The sequence below is a fragment of the Sciurus vulgaris genome, assembly GCF_902686455.1.
Source record: "Sciurus vulgaris genome assembly, chromosome: 2".
Classification (NCBI taxonomy): Eukaryota; Metazoa; Chordata; class Mammalia; order Rodentia; family Sciuridae; genus Sciurus; species Sciurus vulgaris.
The window spans coordinates 180,844,891-180,865,311 of NC_136462.1; the positions used below are offsets into that span (position 1 = coordinate 180,844,891).

A 20,421-nucleotide genomic window follows, 5' to 3' on the forward strand; every position below is an offset into this window, starting at 1 on the left:
TTTATCAACAAAAGGATTTGAAAATAGTGTAGTACATTTGATTTGGGGAGCAAATGTGTGTTAAAATGTAGATCAAAAATATCTAATTGTTACCACATCAAATATTACAAAGACAGGTTACTTTCATTATATTATACTTGGAATTCTTGAATTTTTTTCCTCATAGGAGAATAAACTAATGACAAAAAAAGGTCTTTATTCCTACATGGTACAATAAGGCATCAGAAACTATATTCTTCTCTTCACATAATATATACTTATGTGGATTGTATTTATTCATTTGTAAATGACAAAATAATTTGAAATACCTGCATCTTTAACATGGTATTAAAGTTCAAGGGACATATTGATATACTTTATGATGATTTTGAGCAAATGAATGAAATTTAAGAATTTAAATTTTGAGGTCCAGTCCATTTTGCGGAATTCTCTCTCTCTCTCTCTCTCTCTCTCTCTCTCTCTCTCTCTCTCTTTTTCTCTCTCTCTCTCTTTTGTACTGGGAATTGAACTCAGGACCTCACAAATATTAGGCAAGCACTTTACCACTGAGCTACCCTGATTTACAGATTTATCATTCTGGTGCTTTTCATCTGCATTTATTTCAGCATTAATGGTTTTTTAGGATGTTTTTAATTAGTGGTCCATTACAGATCACGTCTAATTTAAGCAATATAAAAATTAAAAAATTAAACATAAGTGAGATTTGTAAAAGGTCACAGTGTCTACAATGACCAAAGACGTTAAGTTTAATAATAGAGTGACTGCTCATCTAATTTCCAGCTGTAATTAGTGCTAAGTTTGCACTTTGAGGCACTTAGTATGGCTCTTAGCCTATCAGTGCCATGAATTGCTTAGTTCAGAAGTTAGGAAGAAATAAACTCCTCGTAGCTCTATATGCTAGTGCTGTTGCTGAGCCCAGATGTTTGGGGAACTTACAGCTCAAGTTTGTCTCCTATATTTTTAAGTTGTAGCACGTTGGCCAGCAATTTTAACACAACTTCCATTGCTGTATAGGAAGCTTTATAGGCTGCTGTCTAGAATTAAATTGAAATTTAGATAAACTATCTGATTCTACCCTTTTCCATAGTAAAAAAAAAAGTTAAAATTTATTTTCCTTGTATTTCTTCCCCATTATGGCTTCCTTATTGGCTTTTAAAGAAATGCTTTCTTGTTCTTGTTTTTTTTAGTACTTGGGTTTGAACCTGAAGGTATACTACTGCTGAGCTATATCCCCAACCCTTTTTAATTATTTATTTATTTTCGAGACAATGTCTTACCCATTTGCCAAAGCTGGCCTTGAACTTGTGATCCTCCTGCCTCAGCCTCCTGAGTCACTGAGATTACAGGCATGTGCTACTGTGCCCAGCTAGAGAAACGTGTTCTTAATATAATATGTTTTATGTGCTCTCCTGAAAGTCATATCTGAGAATGTTGAAAAGAGAAAAATACATTGTCCCCTTTCCCCAAAAGGGGGCAGTGTGAAGGTGGAAAATTTTTTTAGTTTGTTTAAGGTACTACTTACTACTATTAAAATTATGGTGGAGGGGCTGGGATTGTGGCTCAGTGAGGCATTGGGTTCAATTCTAAGTACCACATATAAATAAGTAAAATAAGGTCCATTGACAACTAAAATATTTTTAAAAAATGATGGTGGAAATATGATGATGGCAGTAGTAGGCATAGGTAGACGTCTAAAAGGGTATTTCTTTGCCCCTCCAAATTTGATAACATTTTAGAATGAAATATAAAGAAATTCAAATATTTCTGAAATCTGTGCTTACAGAATTGAACCGTAGAACTACAACATGCTCCAGTTTTCTAGTTTTTGACTCTAACATAGTTTTAATATTTATTCCAAATTCTAATACCCCATTTGCTTTGGAAAAGACCATTATAGAGTATATTCTTTATTGGTTACTTATTAGCAAGATATGTGTGAGTCTTTGTTTGATAGTTTTCCTAGACACTTTGCCTTTCTCAGTGTGAAACTTGATATCTCTAATGTAATCCTCAAATTATTATATTGCCTGAGGAACCTTTTAGCATAAATTTTAATAGTTGACTTTTGTTCTAACACTTACTGTTTGTGTGACCTTAAGCAATTTGTTTTACCTCTAAATATCAGTTTCAATATCTAAAGATGGGAACCATAATTCCTACATCATAAAGTTACTGTGAAGATTAAATGAAAGAACCTTAAGCTCAACAAACTGACATAAAATTAGGACTTAATTTGTAAATTCACACTTTTAAAAAGTTTATTAATTTTCAAATAGACACATACAAATTGTACATATTTGGGGCTGGGGATATAGCTCTTTTGGTAGAGTGCTTACCTACCAAGCACAAGGCCCTGGGTTCAATCCCTAGCACCAAAAAAAAAAAAAAGAATTATATACATAATTATGGGATACCATGGGGATACCATGTGATAGTTTAGTAAATTCACTCTTAATGGTTTGTTGCAGTATAAGCAATTTTGCTTTTGTTGACAATATGTGTGTGAAGCTCCTCTAGTAATTCAAACACAAGTGAAAATGACTGTGCAAGCTGTTTTCATAAGATTATAGAACATAGTCAATATTGGATATATAGTTAACTATAAGGGGTGCAGTGAGACACTTTAGACATTAAACTTAATTGTAATTTCTTTAGGATCCCATTATGATATTTAATGAAACTAATATTTTCCCTCTTTTTTCACTTTTAGTATCGTTACCCCTGTGAGTAAATTACATTTTCGCGTGTGGAGTCACCAGACACTGAAATCTGATGTTTTGTTGGGAACTGCTGCATTAGATATTTATGAGACATTAAAGTCAAACAATATGAAACGTATGTATGTAAAAGTAATAGAAACTGGTAATAGAAAATTTTGCTTAGCTGTTTGTTTCTGTGGAAGAGATTTTTGTCAAATATGTGAGTGATTCATGTTGGTTATTGAGTTAATACAGAGAGATGAATCTTGAACTATTTAAAGCATTTTAAGTAAACTTGGTTTGACTATTCATTTTACATCTACTATTTTTAGTAAATATTTACTTAGTAAATAGATAATATTAAAATAATACATAGCCAGTTATGGAAAACTAAAAAATTTAGAGCAGAGATAAAGGAAAAACAATCTCACTTCAGAGTATTTTGACATTGAAGGTAATAGGCATAGGTAGACTTCTCAATGTTTATTTAAAATGTTTATTTAAATGTTTATTTAAAATTTCATTTTAGTAGTGGTGGTTTTATTTACACTTACAAAATTCATAGCTTATTTTGATTAATAGCATGATTTTAAAACATAATTTTTCTATTTTTTGACTGCTTAAATATACCTTTAAGAATTTTCTTTCTCAGGGCTTATGAGATGTAATCCATTCTCAAATTATGTTTTCATTTAATATAATCCAGCAATATATTGCTAAATAATCTTGGTTTTCATCTTAAAAGAATGAAATGAATATAATAAGTGAAATTAGTGAGATATTTAGTATTTCACATTATGGATATTAAACATTAGCAAATTTTTTTCTCTTTTTAAAATAAAATGTTTTGATGTCAAAAGACCTCAAACTTTGGGTGAAGTAGAGCAAAACAATTTAAATACGCATGTACTTTTTTCTGATACTAGATTTTTTTTAACAGTTAAATGAAAAATTAACCATTTTTCTATAATTTTATTCTTTTTCAGTTGAAGAAGTTATTGTGACTTTGCAGCTTGCAGGTGACAAAGAGCCAACAGAGACAATGGGAGACTTGTCAATTTGTCTTGATGGGCTGCAGTTAGAAGCTGAAGTTGTTACTAATGGTGAAACTACATGTTCAGAAAGTAAGTGATCACTTTTTATTCAAGGTCTTTCATGATTTTTCATAAGAAAGAAATGATTTTATTTCCTTTTTGAAATATATACTGATCACTTTAAACATTTGTTTTTTAATTTTTTTTTTTTCCTTAATGGTACTAGAGATTTAAATCAGGGCTATTCTACCACTGAGCAGCATCCCAAGCCTTTTTTATTTTTTATTTTGAGATAGTGTCTCACTTAGTTGCCCAGGCTGGCTTGGAACTCATGATCCTCCTGTCTCAGCCTCCCAATTTTGTTGGGATTATAGGCATCTGCTGGCATGCCCAGCTTTAATGCATTGTTTTAGTTTTTATATATTTATATTTTATTATATTTTTATTTTTATCTTTATTTTTATTTTTAGTAGCAGGGATTGAACCCAGGGTGTTTAACCACTGAGCCATATTCCCAGTGCTTTTTATGTTTTATTTTGAGGCAGGGTCTCACTAAATTGCTGAGGCTGGCTTTGAACTTGCTATCCTCTTGCTTCAGCCTCCCAAGTTGCTAGGATTATAGATGTGCACCACTGCACCCAACTACTGTATTATTTCTTTGAGTAAAAAGTATTTGTGTTTTTCTGTAAATTGAAAGCTAGCTGAAAAAAAAGTTGAATCACTGCTTGGCCCTGTGAGTAGTGAATTGATTTATTAAGTATTTATTCTATATACTGATGAGAGTAGTTAATATAGTATGGTTGATACCATGTCCCCTCCATTCCCAGTAGCAGACATAATTTATTTTCTGTAGCAGTGTCTGGTTGAGTTGAAATATGACTCCAAGTTCTTAGTGCTCTTCCATATAGCCAGTATAAGCTGAAATTCACTTGGCATTTCTTTTCCATTTCTGTATGTTGCATGTTACCAGAATCACAAAACTGATTTGTTATATGTAAGCTGGTATCTCTTATAATTTATGATTTCCTGGTTTGTGTTAAAGGGAAGTAAATATAAGCAATGTAAGAAGTTTCTGGTGACACCTGAACATTTTGGTAGCAAATGTTAGTAGGTTCCTAACAGATACTTCTAGCACTTACTAATGTGCTAAATTTATTTTCATTTGAAATATAAATTTAAAAGACTCTAAGTCTAAGAGCAGATTAATGCTTTTCTTGATTAATCTGACAAAGATATTTTTGTTTATGTAGAACTAGATTATAAAACATTTCATGGTTGTCAGGTGCTTTTATTTTTCTGTTGTGGTGGAGGATTTCCTATTTCCTCTCTCACAAGTTTTTTTTTCATAGCAGGACCTTCAAGATAATCCTGAGGTATCTTCCAGATTGGTTCTTTAAGGTTAATGAGGATGGAGGGAATTTTCTAAAATGGTTATATGGCTTCAGAATTGCCACTTTAATTGACTAGTGTTCACAGTCCTGTCATAGTCTGTAATAGTCACATTCTGTTACTATCTGTAATAGTCACATTTTTCTTTATATAAGTTGAAAGCCTGGAAGATAAAATACAGGTAAAATTCCATTGTTAAACTGCTGTAAACCTCAGTATTTATAGCTTCCTCATAAGTTTTTCCCCCTATTAGTTGAAAATATTATTAATGCAAAAGTAAAATTTGTCAGTATTCATATTTTTATGAAATAAAGTAAGCAAAAGTAAAGCTTGTTCTTCATATTTCACAGTAGAATCTGAACTGCATATATATTTTATAGCTTTACTATTTTTTTCCTACATCAGTAGACATTTCTATATTATCCTCTCAAATAGGAAAGCAATTGACAATGGGAATTTAACTTATTCTTTGAGGTAAAGAGAGGTTTTTTATGTTTTGTTTTGTTTTTTTGCAGTGCTGGGGATTTGAACCCAGTGCCTTGTGCTTGCAAGGCAAGCACTCTACCAACTAAGCTATATCCCCAGCCCTAAAGAGAGGTTTTAACTGGGAAGTCACAGTAGATTTTAGAACTCGAGATGCCAGATATCATAACTGCCATTTGTTGAGCACTTACCACTACTAGGGACTCTGTATTGGCATATATTCTTGTTAACCATCACAACTTTGTAAGGCGTTGCCTATATTTTACAGATAGGGGAAGTAAGGATCTGAGAGTTTAAATAGTATTGCTACTCCCATACAAACTAATATGATTCAGAGTCAAGATTGAAACACATTTATTAATACTGCTTTGTCTTCCTTCCTTCCTTCCTTCCTTCCTTCCTTCCTTCCTTCCTTCCTTCCTTCCTTCCTACCTTCCTACCTACCTACCTACCTACCTAGGATTGAACCTAGGGGCACGTTACTGTATATCCCCAGGCCTCTTTCGTTTTAAATTTTGAGACAGGGTCTCATTAGGTTACTGAGGGTCTTGCTTAATTGTCTAGGCTGGCCTTGAAATTTCAGTCTTCCTGCCTTAGCCTTCCAAGTCATTGGGATTACAGGTGTGTGTCACTGTACCCAGCTACTGCCTTTTTATACGTACTGTTGGTTTCTTACTTAAAACCCTAGGAACTTCATTTTGTGGTATTTGGGATTGAACCCAGGGCCTCATGCAAGCTGAGCAAGCACTCTTCTCACCAAGCTACATCCCCAGACTTGAAATTTTATTTTAAAACAGGGTCTTGCTAAGTTGCTCAGTCTGGCCTCAAATTTGTGGTGTTTCTCCCTCAATCTCATGAGTAGTTGGAATTACAGGTGTCAGCCACTGCACCTAGCTACCCTAGGAACTTTAAATCCAGTTGTTAAAATCAAATTCTGAGTTGTTATAAGAAAAAAACCAAAGCAAAACAAAACACCCAGCTCAGGCCACAAGCATGTGTGGGGAGAACTGCCCATGTCCTTTGATTAACTCCATTTCTGTAACTTTTAAATACAGGCCAAAGTGAAAATTAGAGTCTAGTACTAAAATTGAATTTTTGGCATGTGAGCATTGTTTGGTTGTATAAGAACTGGGATGAGGTGAATTACTTTTGTATTCCAATATTTTTCTAATGTTACAGATTTTTAGTTTTTTTTTTTTTTCTTGACCATGCTTATTCACAACACATAGGGTAGTTCTTACAAGAAATCTGTCTTTAGCCCAGCTCAGTGGCACATGCTACTTGGGAGGCTGAAGTAGGAGAATTGTAAAATTGAGGCCAGCATGGACAACTTAGAAAAACCCTGTCTCAAAATAAAAAGGTCTGGGGGTGTAGCTTAGTGATAGAGTGTCCTTGGGTTAAATCCCCAGTATGGAAGGAAGGGAGGGAGAAATCTGTCCTGGCAGACTTTAATAATTCCTATTTTTTACTTATTATATTTTATTGCTGGAGATCAAATCCTGGGCCTTGCACACCTAGACAAATACTATACCACTGACCTACATCCCCAGGCCTTCAGTTTATTTTTAAATATTAATTTTTTTTAAGTTATAGATGGACACAGTACCTTTATTTTATTTTATTTTATAGTGTGATCGAACCCACTGCCTCACACGTGCAAGGCAAGTGCTTTACCACTAAGCCACAACCCCAGCCCCTAAATATAATATTTACAAAAACAAATCATTGCCTGAATTTTGATATTAAAAGTCACCAAATAATAAGCTGCTGTACATTCAGTTATAATGTGAAGATTGGATTTAATCTTTCTTTCTGCCTGCTTCCCTCCTTCCATCTGTGTCTCTTTCCCTCCCCTTTCCTTCCTTCCTTCCCTCCCTTCCTCCCTTCTTCCCTCTCTTCCCTCCCTTCCTCCCTCTCTTTTCCTCCAACCCTTCCACCCTCCTTCTCCTTTCTTTCTCTCTGTCTTCCCCCGCTTTCCCCCTACTCTCCCCATCTCTCTCCCCATCTCTCTCCCCCACCTTCCCCACTCTAATTTGAACCCAGGACCTCTCATATGCCAGCAAAGGGCTCTACCACTGATCTGCCTCCCCAGGCACCCGCCCCACCCTTTGTTTTTGGAGATAAGGTCTTGCTAAATTACCAAGGCTGGTCTCAAATGGCCTCAAACTACAATCCTCTGCCTCAGTGTCCTGAGTAGCTGGGATTACAGGCATGAATAGGCACCACTTAGATTTTTTTTCAATTTGTGAGCTCAGTTTTGTTTTTGTTTTTTTTTTAACAGCGATGGAGTTTTTTTCAATTTGATGATATTCTCTCTTTTGGTATTTAAACACAAAATTTTAGTTTTCTTTTTGGTGCATACATTTTCTTAAAATGGCAGTTTTATAAGTAAATCTTCTTTAAACAAAACAAAATTTACTCAGCATTTTTTCCTTTCTATTCTTTCTTCAAGCTGTTTTGTAAAATTAGAGAGCTTTATGTGTTCCCCTGACTCCCACTCCTAAAAAATGTTTATTATCCCACTAAGAATCTCTGTTATCTTTCCATTGATATTTTTTGTTTCTCCATTTTGGAAAGTACCCATATAATTTTTCCTAGTGTTTTCCTCCACTTAGGTATAATCTGTTTTTATGAGTCTATAGGAAGAGGTCTTTTGTTAATTTTCAATTTAGGTAGACTGTGAGATCTAAATTAACAAATTGTGGGCAATTGTTCATATCAGTGTAAGAGCTCACATGTGAACTTCTTATTTATTTTTTTATTTTTCCCAAAGAGAAAAATCCATTTTATTTTAAAATTCATGATTATGGAATAGGAACATATTCTTATAAAGATCTTTATTCTTTACCATGTATACTCCAGGTATATTTATAATTAATTTAAAATTAATTCAGGAATAGGTGTCAGAATATGTGATCCCTTGTTCTTACTGTGTGTGCTCCATTTCTTTTTAATGTTGGTTCTTTGTCATACAGTTAACCCTTGTAAAGTGTACAATTCAGTGGTAGCGTTTTCCCAAAGAAACCTCTCCAGTTTCAAAACTAGAACCTCAGAAAAATAATTAATTCACTCTTTCCTCTAACTCTGGTAACCACTAACTTGCTTTCTGTCTCTATGGATTTGCCTATTCTGGTTCTATTGTACTAAGGAAGTCAAGTAATTGACTTTTCATGAATGGATTCTTAGCATAAGGATTTTAAGGTTTGTCCAAGTTGTATCATGTATTAGTGCTTTCTATGTTCCATTGTGCATATTTGTTTATTCATTCATCCATTGATGGACATTTAGCTTTTTTCCTTTTGGCTATGATGATTTATATATAATGCTACTGTTAACATTTTGGTACAAGTTTCTGTGTGGGCATATGTTTTCATTTTTCTTGAGTATAGTTCTAGGAGTGGAATTGCTAATGTTTGTCTTTAATTGTTTCTTATTTCTTGTTTATTAATTTTCTTTTGATATAGTTTTTTTCTACATTCTCCATTTGATAATTCCAGCATCTGAAATCTCTGGGAGTATAAATGATTTTATTTCTCTCTCTCTCATTGAGGCTTGTGCTCATTTCTGTTTGCTAGTTTTTTTTAAATATATTTTTTAGTTGTAGATGAATACAGTACCTTTATTTTATTTATTTATTTTTATGTGGTGCTGAGGATTGAACCCAGGGCCTCACACATGTGAGACAAGTGCTTTACCACTGAGCCACAACCCCAGCCCCTGTTTGCTTTCTTTGCAGGTTTATATTTTCTCTTAGTCTCTTAAAATCTTAAGATCCTAAATTGGGAATTGTTTGCTCCAGAGAAAATGTTTTGTTTTCTGCTAGGTGCCAGGATGTTCCAGATTAGTGAACACTTTAGCTCTTTGGGTCTCCAGCCTGTTGTGACAATCTGGTGCAGTGCCCCCACCTTGCTGCTGCCCACAGCTTTCTAATCCCTTTCAGAGCTGATAATTGCCCCCACAGTAACTCTGTTTTTCACATTTGCTTACTGCATCCTATTCCTACTCTGTTATGTCAGTTAAGTTTTTCTGTTTGTTTATGAGATTGGTAGGCATCCAGGAAATAGGAACAGTGTGTTAAAATGCTTTATCTAGGCTCTTTTGACTTTGCTTACAGAGGAGAAGAGATCTTCTAGATCATCCAGAGTTTGCTGTGGGTAAAGCATGTGCATTTAGAAATCTGATTAGTTTTTCTTGGGAAATTTCATGAATTGGGAATATTTTAAAAGAGCAATACATTAAGACTCAACATCATGTATAACCACAAGAATGGGATCCTAAATAGAGTAAGCTATACTCCATGTGTGTATAATATGTCAAAATGCACTGTACTGTCATATATATCTATAAAGAACAAATAAAAGAATTTTTAAATTAAAAAAAGTAATAGTTATGACTTACCCCCATATTGAAGCAAAATAAAAAATTGAATAAAAACGGCCCTTGTTCAGACTTGACTAATGAGATACAAATTTTGAAAAGTAATAACACTAATGTTTATGGAGTACTTACATGTGCTGGTACTGTTCTAAGTGTGTACATGTTCAATGCGCATATCTACACAATAATGTAGGTGTCACCATTATCCCTATTTTATTTTATTTTTTGGCAGTATTAGGATTGAACCTGGGGCTGAGCACATGCTAGGCAAGCATTCTACCACTGAGCCACATCCCCCACCCTATCCCCATTTTATATGTGAAGAAAAAGGCAAAGAAAAGCCAAATATACTTTTTTTAAGATCACAAAGTTAGTACATGATGAAACTAGGATACAAATTCACGAAGTTTGGCCTCAAAACCCATGTAGTTAATACTATGCTTTACTATAATAAATGAGAAAGTTTTGAAGTAGCAGTTATTGGGAGATTTAAATAGGTTATTCTAGGTGATTTTCTTGATTTTGAGAGGAGCAAAATACTAGTTGACTGATTTTAATAACTGGATATTTAACAGCCAAATATTTTAGTGAGGTTTTCTCATTGATGTCTCATTTATCAGCCATTTTAGGGATTATTGGGGATAATATAAAAAGAATTCTTGTTTTAATTTTTTTTTTTTTTTTTTTTTTTTTTTTTTTTTTTTTTTTTTTTTTAGTTCTAGATGGAATACCTTCATTTTATTTATCTATTTTTATGTGGTGCTTAGGATTGAACCCAGTGCTTCACCTGTGGTAGGCAAGCTATGTACCACTGAGCTACAAACCCAGCCCATAAAAAGAATTCTTGGGGTGAATGGGGAGGGGAAGGATGGTAGATTGTGAGACAGACATTATTACTATATACACGTATGAAAAGATTTTTTTAAAAAACAATATTTATTAGTGTAAAAAAAAGTTAATGAAAATAAATAAAGTTTAATGAAAAAAAGAATTCTTACAGAACTCAAATTTACCTTTTCACAGCCTAAAGGTATCATGTTGTACTATATTTTTAAAAATCATATTAACAGCTTTATCAAATTGTATTTTATATATCATTTCAAATATACAGTTTTATTTTTAGTAATTTAATTATGGGAAGCATACCATTTTGAATCAGGTTTAAAACATTTTTGTCTGAGTAAAATTCCTCTTGCCCATTTGGAGGAAATCCTATTCCCATATCTAGTCCTAAGCAATCACTAATCTATTTTTTGTCTCTAAAAAAATTGATCTTCTCTGGGCATTTCATATAAATGGAATTATACAATATATATACATTTTGTTCATGCCTTCATTTAGCATAATATTTTAAGGTTCATCCATGAAATAACATGTTTCAGTAGTTTATTCTTTTTATTACTGGATCATTTTCCACTGCATAGATACACCACATTCTTTCTTCCCAGTCCTCTGTATAAAATGCATATTTCTATTTGTTTGTTTTTTGCAGTGCTGGGGATTAAACTAGGGACTCTGGCATACTAAGCATGCACTCTACCACTGATGTACACCCCAGCCCTAAAATGTATATTTCTAGGCTGAATTGGACACGCCAGCCTTGCTAAGAATGGTATAATATGGTTGTGACTCAGCATCTTTTTAATGAATTAATCCATTAATAAACTCTAGTGTAATGTAGTAATATTACATTACTGTATCGAGGGAGTGTTGTTCTTTACCAGTTGGACCTAAAATGTTGAACCTGATTTCTCTTTTCTACATTTTACAGTTTTTTTCTCCTTCTTCACTGTTTGTAGTCTGCTGTCATTGAGCCTACATCTAGCAGCTTTTCTCTAACACTTGAAGTACACAAGCCCTGACAGAATTCTAGGTGTATTTTCCATACATAAAATGGGAACAAAACATGAACATATGGCATTCATTTTGGACACTTTGAAACTTATCTATGCTTTTCCTATTCTTGAAGCTGTTCTCCAGTGCCCTGCATGAGAGAGAAATGTTATTGGTTTTCTATTTTCAGAATCTTGTTTTATGAATCATCCTACTGATGATCAGTACTTTTCTTGAAGTATCTGGGATACAAAAGATAACTAAATACTAGGTTTGAATTGGAGTCAAATGTATATTTCAAAAAAGGCAAACATAGTTCATGAGAAATATACTTTCACTATTAACATCTGTTATACATATTGATAAACATTTGTATAAAATTTTGGTAAAATTTCTTTCAATCATATGAACACCTTTAAAACTGACGTTGGGGCTGGGGCTAGAGCTCAGTGGTACAGTGCTTTCCTAGTGTTCATAAGGCATTGGATTCAATCTCAGTATGGCAAAAATAAGCAAAAAAATTCATGAAGTTAGTTCTGTACTAAAGAGATTTAATAAAAGGATTTGCTCACATGGTGTATTTAGAAAAATCATTGAAATCTACTGTCTTAACTCATTTTCTGTTTAAATTTTATTGATGTTAAAGGTGCTTCACAGAATGATGATGGCTCCAGACCCAAGGATGAAACAAGGTAAGAGTTCACTGATTGCTTACCACAGAATTCAGAAAGAGGGAAAATTAATGTAGACTCATGAAAACTTCAGGCTCACACTGACATGAGAATAAATGATTGTCAAAAAGAATTCAAGATTCAAGGTAAGAAAGGAAATATTTGTGAAATATTGAAAACTCACAGTTTATTTGATTGCAGCTATCTAGCGGGAGGCCAGAGATAAACAAATTGCTGATATTTCCTTTAGTTTGAAGACAGTGAATTTATTGATACCTTCAAAAGACAGGAGTTCTGAATCTCAGGGTTATCAGTCTGCTAGTAGGCTTGTTTTTCAGGAAAGCTGGAGTAGGAATTCTGCACACGAGTGAAAGTCACCACTACCTGTGGTGTCTTGTGGACCTTCATTAGAAGGGGCAGAGATTTGTACCATCTCTTTGCTGTTAGCCTAGGTTCAGTACGTTTTTGTGCCTGTCTGTAGGTTTGGGCCTACGATGTGTTGAAAATCTCGGATCATGTTAATTGATTTAACAAATTTTGTTCATTAGTTATTCTGGAGACATAATGGGAGATAAAATGAGGAAAGGAAATGACCTTGCTCTTAAAGTAGTAAGTGACATGTCTTAAATACAGTGTACAATGATTTAAAAACCCCTTTGGAGTCTTTGTTTTTCCCAAATTGCTTAAGCAGTAGGTGAGAAGAAGATGAAACAGAAGTGGAGGGGTAAGAATGGGAGAACCAGATAAGTAGCAGCACAGATCATAAGGGAAAATTATCTAGAACAAGGTGATGCTCTTGTGTCACATGCTGCAGGGGAAGATAGGTAAAAGCAAATGGAGCAAAATGTTGAATCTGGATTGATGGGTACATGGGAGTTTGTTGCACTAATCTTTCTATTTTTGTGATATATGGAAATTTTCATAATAAAACATTTTTAAAAAGATAATTTACCAAGGTCTTTAGAAAAACCAAAGTTTATAAAGTAGTTACTAAATAGAAATCTATCTTCATAGATTTGCTCCTGACAAAGAATCATGTCCTATGCTAATCCCAGTAGATGTGGACTTAAATTTCTTTAATTAATTAATTAATTATTTATTTATTTATTTTGCTGTGCTGAGGATCAAACCCAGAAGCTTGCACATATGGTAGGCAGGCATTCTACCCCTGAGCCACATCCCCGCCAAGAAGTAGAATATTCAGGAATAGTAACTTCTTGCTGGAAAAAACAATAGAAAATGTTTTTAAAATTATGTAAATAGCCAGGTGTGGTGTGATCCCAGCATCTTGGGAGGCTAAGGCAGGAATGTTGCAAGTTCAAGGCCAGCCTCTGCAACTTAGTAAGGCCCAAATCAACTCAGTGAGACCCTGTCTCAAAATAGAACATCAGAAAGGCTAAGGATGTATGCAGTGGTTGGGCACTTCTGGGTTCAGTCCCTGGTGCCCAAATTAAAAAACAGTAAAATTACATAAATTTATCTGTAGATTTATAAGAAAACTTTTTTTTGAGGGGGAGTGGCAGTACTTGAATTGAAACCAGGTCTACCACTAAGCCACATTCCCATCCCTTTTTAAATTTTGTTTCAAGACAGGGTCTTGCTAGGTTTCCTAGGCTGGCCTTGAATTTGAGATCCTCCCACTTCAGTCTCCCAAGTACCTGCATCAAGAGGCACAGGAAGAAGAAAACTACAATTGCCTGGGAGGATAGCAGGCAATTCTTTTCCTTGGAGGAAGAGAAGCCTTTGGATTAGAGAGTATTCTAGATCTGTGTTTAGTTGATAATTTGATACCAAGGAATGGGAGTAAGAAAATAACTAGAAATTCTGATTTGGGAAGCATTCTTCAGAGATGTTTGAAATCATGGAATATGAGATCTTAGGGGGAATTCTGGAGAAGCAAAAGGAGGGCAAGAATAGAACCATAATGATCTATATTTAGTGGGTGGGAGGAAAAAGACAGATTGAAGAAGGGATGGTTAGAAGTGGGAGTACAAGATTACAAACAGAAGTTACAAGAAAAAAGTTTTTAAAAAAGATGGGGTATTTACACTTAAAAGCTGCAGAAGAGAATGTGGTTTTAGATGAATAAGCTAGGGAAAGCAGGCTGTTTGAAAAAGCCAGATTAATGCTTTGGATTATTGCAAGACCAAGTAGATTCCAAACTGATTTTTAAATTGTTTGAAGAAACTATAAAAACTATACAAGAAAATTCATCAACATTAATTCATTGCTGAATAAATTTAATTACATAGAAATATAAAACTCGTATAATTTAAAAATAGCATAAAAAGAGCTCTTTAACCAACATGATAGATGAGCTCTTACAAAAATAAGGAAAATTATTCTCTATAGAAAAATGTACAAAAAGTATAAATACAATTCATAGAAGAAGAAACTTGAATGTGTTATGGGGTGTAACTTAAGAACAGACGAACCATCACTGAGAAGTCCAAATTTGAGTCTTTATTAAGCTGGCCAGCTGACTGTCTCACACAATGCCCCCAAAAATGGCTCTTGGGAGAATAGCCCCAACCATAGGGTTGTAGGGGTTCTTATACCAAAAATCACTCAATCATAAGTGTCTGTTGCTATGATTTGAAATTACAAACTAACATCACGAGATCATCAATAGAGGGGGAAGTGGGTCAAAACGACCTTTACCTAGGTACAAACTAAAGAATGGTTACTAACATCCACATGATCACTGTTCACATGGTACATTGTTTAGGAGCAATGGGAATCAAAAGAGAGCAATTTTTAATTACATAAGAATTGTCATTTCATATTGCTAAACATGTCACGCTAAGTAACTGATGATGGGTACAGAGGCAGAGTGTTCCCATGGGAGAAGCATTTCCTACAGAACATGGAGTCTGAAGGTAAAATGGAGTCTGTTTGGTCATTGCCCATATAGCTTGACCTATAACATTTTCATGGAGTCAAATATGTCAACCTGTCACAAATGGTCTGTAATTATATGAAATATTGTTCAACATCATTAAAGAAGATAACATTTTTCTTTACCAAATTGGCAAAGATTTGAAAACTTTATGATAAAATGGGTATTTTCATATGCAGCTGATGAGAGAACAGTTAAACTATCACCTTCAGAAATACTTTTTAAACCATTTAACAATCAATATTTCAACCTTCAAAATGTTTGTATACTTTGACCCACGTATTTTATAATCCATCCAAAGAAAACAAAAAAGATCAATCAATGATTGAATTATGATATATTCTGTAGCATTCAAAATATAGTTTTAGAGGCTGGGGTTGTGACTCAATGGTAGAATGCTTGCTAGCAACTGAGATACTGGGTTTGATCCCCAGCACCACTTTAGGAAAAAAAAAAAAAAAAAAACTAAATAAACAAAATATTTTTTTAATAATTTTGAAGGAAATGCCTACTATGAGGACTAGTACTTTGAGTACCAAAAACCCACACAGAATATGAAATTTGTTAATTTTTTCTTGTACTCATACCAATAAAAAAAGAACTTGGAGGAGATAACTCCTATATCTTAGTGGTTATTGTCTTCAGGATGTGGAATTGCAGGTAATTCTGATTTTTATGTTATAATTACTTTCTCATTTTGAAACTGAAATGCAGGGTGCACACCTGTAACCCCAGCAACTTCGGTATCTAAGGAAGGTTCAAAAATTGAAGGGTACGGGCTAGGGTTGTGGCTTCGTGATAGAGTGCTTGCCTGACACGTGTGAGGCCCTGGGTTAGATCCTCAGTACCTCATATAAATAAATAAAATAAAGGTCCATTTACAACTAAAAAAATATTTTAAAAAAATTGGAGGCAGCCTCAGCAACTTAACACAACCTTGTCTCCAAAAGAAAAAAAAAAAAAAAAAGACTAGGAATGTAGATAGTGGTACACCACCCTTGAGTTCAATCCCTAATTTGTATGTGGGGCATGTATGGACAAAAAACTAAAATGTAGGGCTTTGGGGTATAGTGTAGCACAGTGACAGAGCACTTGACAAGCATGCTCGAGGTCCTGCACTCATCCCCACCACTGCAAGAAAAAAAATGCATTAATTACATAAAAAATAAAATGAAGGAAAGGAACATGAGAAAACAACTTGAGGAGTAAGTAGGATTAAGAAAGCATTTTAGGTTGAGGGTTTGATTTTACTTGTGAACTGAGGAAGGATCTAGAAGGAATATGATGAAAATACAAGAAAAGCATTAAGTGATTCGGGAAGTTCCTGGAGCATATAGGCTACAATCAAGGCCCACATAGACAGATTAATTAGCCTGAGGAAATAATGGTGAGGGAGTTTTTTCAGACATGGGAAATAGATGAGGATGATTATTGTCACAGAAAAAAATCTAAAAATTTTTTTAGTTGTAGATGGAAACAATACCTTTATTTTATTTATTTATTTTTATGTGGTGCTGAGGCTCAGACCCAGTGTCTCACATGTGCCAGGCAAGTGCTCTCCCACTGAGCCACAATCACTGTCCCAGAAAAATTTTAAGATAAGAAAGAGTGTTAAGGGATAGCAATAATCATTTTAGGAAAAAGGCGAAGTTAGGGTCTACAGATTGGGATAGGTATTTGAGGAGAAGGATGGAGAAGATTTGCAGTAGGTACTGGAATGTGAACAGGATGGATTAAAAATGTAGAAAATGATTGATTTCCAAGCATTATGGACAGTCCAAGTGAAGTTGAATTATGTCAAATGTAGCCCATGTTGCCCTCAGTTTCCTTGATATAATCAGGCTTTAGGAAGTGGAATGTTGCACAATTAGAAAGATAGAGACTGAAGAAACAATTTCAATTTTTTCTTTTATCTTGGTCTGTATGATCATAGAGGACTTAGTAAGAGCTCTTTATCTTACCAAATTATTATTATTATTTAAATTACTGCTTATTTTAACACCATTACTTAGATCCCATTGATACCCTATATGCATATGTGATTACATTACTGGTGTGACTCAGTATCATGTACAGCCAAAGGAATGAGAAGTTATGCTCCATTTGTGTACTGTGTGTCAAAATGCGTTCTATTGTCATGTATGACCAATTAGAACAAATAAAAAATTTTTTAAAATAAATCCCATTGAACTGTACTATTACTACCTGGTGGCTGTAATCATCTGTTGTTTCTAATCTAGTTTCCAGGAGACTTGTTTTGATTTCTTCTTTTTAACAAGGGTGGGAGAAAGATCTTTTTAAAATCTTGTGAGTCATTGGAAGTGAATTGGAGCCCATTATCAGAACCTTTTGTAGAACAGTCTGCCCCTTTGATGTATTACTTCACCTGTTTTATTTACTGTACTAAAATGCACTTGATTTCTTAACTGGAACATACTCCAGCTTTATTAATTGGCCCCATAGAACAGTAGTGAAAAAAGCAGATGAAGGATTAGTTGTAGTGATTGGAAAATGAGGGAGGGGAGGCAGTTGGGCAGGGTTGAAGGAATTAAAGGTGAAGGGAAAGTAACCTCTGATGAAGCCTAGTTTGATTTGAAGGGAGCCGACGGACTGTGAAGATAAAGGGAGATTGAAGTCATGATGACTAAATAAAAGAGTTAAGAGGCAGGTAGAAAGAATAGGAGGTAATAGTTAGAGGGATTTTAGCATTCAAAATCTAGGAAGAGGAGCATTCTGAGTATTAAGGAAATTTAAGGATCATACTGCCCAGGATTCTCAGACCAAGATATTAGAAGCATGAATAGTGTGGGTGTTAAATCCTCCACTTTCTATATCCAGCAACAAAATATAGCACATTTTGAATCCATTTCCTGCTGCATCTTTGACATAGTAGATTTACCTCATGTCTTGAATGTACCTCTTCCATCTATCCTGACGATTTGTCTGGAACTGGATTATGCAATTTAGTTTGAATTTTCTAGCTGAAAGGTTTTTAGGGATCATGGTCAATATAGTAAATTTTGATATTCAGAGATATTAAATAACTTTTCTTTGCTCACATAACTTGTTAATAGCAGAGACAGCTAGGAACTTCAATTTCCCTCTTTTGGTCCATTGTACTGGTTTTTGATTATCTTTTTAAAAATAGCAAGGACCATGTTTTTTCAAACTAATTAGTAATCTCTTAAGATAGTTAATCTTAGAGGGTATATGATGCAAGATGGGTTTGAAACCTTACATAGAGGAAGAAGAAACAGTATCAAAGCTGACTCTTCTGCATTTAGACCATATTCTGGATGGGTTGACCTTCCTGCGTATAGTCAACACTAATCAGGTTCTGACTGCCAGTTACTGAGGTTTTTCCTTTAATTAAAAGAAGAATCTGAGGACCCTCCAAAATAGTCTCAACATCATACTTTATTTTCTACACAGAACATTTGTTGATTTTGTTACTAGTTTTGATATAGTAGGCCTAGAATGGATTCTCAAGTTGTATATTTCTAGCAAGCTCCTATGTAGTGCTTTTGATTCAAAGACCACCCTTTGAGTATAAAGGCCATAAAGATCATCTGGGGAACATAGGTTGAAAATGGTTTTTTGAATATGGTAACTATGTGGAGAGATGGATATGTTAATTAAATTAGCTTGATTCTGTAGTCAGTTATCCTAATTATTTCACTATATATGTATATATCAAAATTATCGTGTTAGCTAGATGCAGTGGCACATGCCTGTAATTCCAACTACTCTGGAGGCTGAGGCAGGAGGATCCCACGTTCAAGGCCAGTCTGGGCAACTTAGACTGTATTTCAAAATTTTAAAAATTTAAAAGGACTGGAGATATAGCTCAGTGTACCACACTTTGCCTAGCAAGTGCAAGGCCCTGGGTTCAGAACTGTAAAACAAATTAAAAAAAATGTTTGTAACTTAAATATATATACTTTTATTATTAAAAATAAATAAAAGCATTGTGATATATGCATTACAGGGGGGAAAAAGAGTTTAATACATGGTGCTGCCTCATTCTTGAATCAATTAGATTTTATTTTGTTCAAGCTTTTTCTGAAGGTCCAGGAGTAAAAGTTTATACCATGTAGTGGTTTTTAGGTAGTAGAATCAGAACTTAAGCAGAGGCATTTTCTAACTGGCTACTCATGCTCTTGTTTCTAAACCATTACAGTAGTAATAACTTTCAGTCTAACGTTTCCAATTATGTCTTTACTTTCCTCCTTTCTTTTCATCTAGTTGATATCATAACTTTGAAGGAATGATGGCTCTTTTATTAAAAGGTCTGTGGGCACTTGGAAGCAATGCCCAGTCTCAGGGAAATAAGTACTTTTTTCTTCTGACATGTGACAGCCTTTCCCTCAAATGTAGATTAATATTGATAGCCAATAGAAACCAAGAAAAACAATGGTGAAGTTTTCTCTTCTTGTGATAAAGTGGTATCTTTCTAAGGCATTGGAATTTTGAAGACTTGATTTTGTTCCTGCTTATACAGGGCCTTTTGAAGACTTATTTGAAATGTGAACCACAATACTTGATATCTTTGAATGGTCTAAGGTATATCTGTGCCTTTGGATAGCTTCTAATTCTATGTTTGGATCAGCTCTGGGAATTATATAAAACTTTACCCAGGGGATCTTTATGTACTTGTTAAGGCTAACCTAAAATTAGGAAACTTTTCTTCAGCTTTTAAACTTTAGTTCTTTTTTTCTTAAATTCAAGGAGATTTGTTCTTTTTACCCTCTCCTCCTTTCCTTCTTTACCCTCCTTATCTAGAGTGAACACAAGTGGATCAGATGACCCTGAGGATACAGGGTCTGGTGAAAATAGAAGGGTCAATGGGAACAATTCTCCATCACTCTCAAATGGTGGTTTTAAACCTTCTAGACCGCCAAGACCTTCACGACCACCTCCACCCACTCCACATAGACCAGGTGTGTATTCCAGCTCTCAGTACTTTTTTGTAAATTATGTTCTGATTGGGAGTTGATCTCAGGTAAATTAGAAGATTCCTTAGGTCAGTTTCATGG

At 34.3% G+C, this 20,421-nt stretch overlaps 1 protein-coding gene and 1 long non-coding RNA gene across 2 annotated transcripts in view; one reads left to right on the plus strand and one right to left on the minus strand.

Annotated features, from left to right (window-relative positions):
• ITCH (itchy E3 ubiquitin protein ligase) overlaps positions 1–20,421 on the plus strand; it is a 97,939-nt gene that overhangs the window by 25,014 nt on the left and 52,504 nt on the right. The window contains exons 4-7 of the mRNA XM_079128171.1: positions 2,711–2,835; positions 3,686–3,823; positions 12,462–12,507; positions 20,168–20,325. Coding sequence (XP_078984297.1) covers positions 2,711–2,835; positions 3,686–3,823; positions 12,462–12,507; positions 20,168–20,325 — 467 coding nt within the window. The remainder of the gene's footprint in view (positions 1–2,710; positions 2,836–3,685; positions 3,824–12,461; positions 12,508–20,167; positions 20,326–20,421) is intronic.
• On the minus strand, positions 3,830–7,492 carry LOC306654619. Its single transcript, XR_013762001.1, has 3 exons — positions 6,058–7,492; positions 5,245–6,009; positions 3,830–5,211 (listed from the first exon to the last, which is right to left on the minus strand). It is a non-coding gene; the product is annotated as an uncharacterized lncRNA (long non-coding RNA).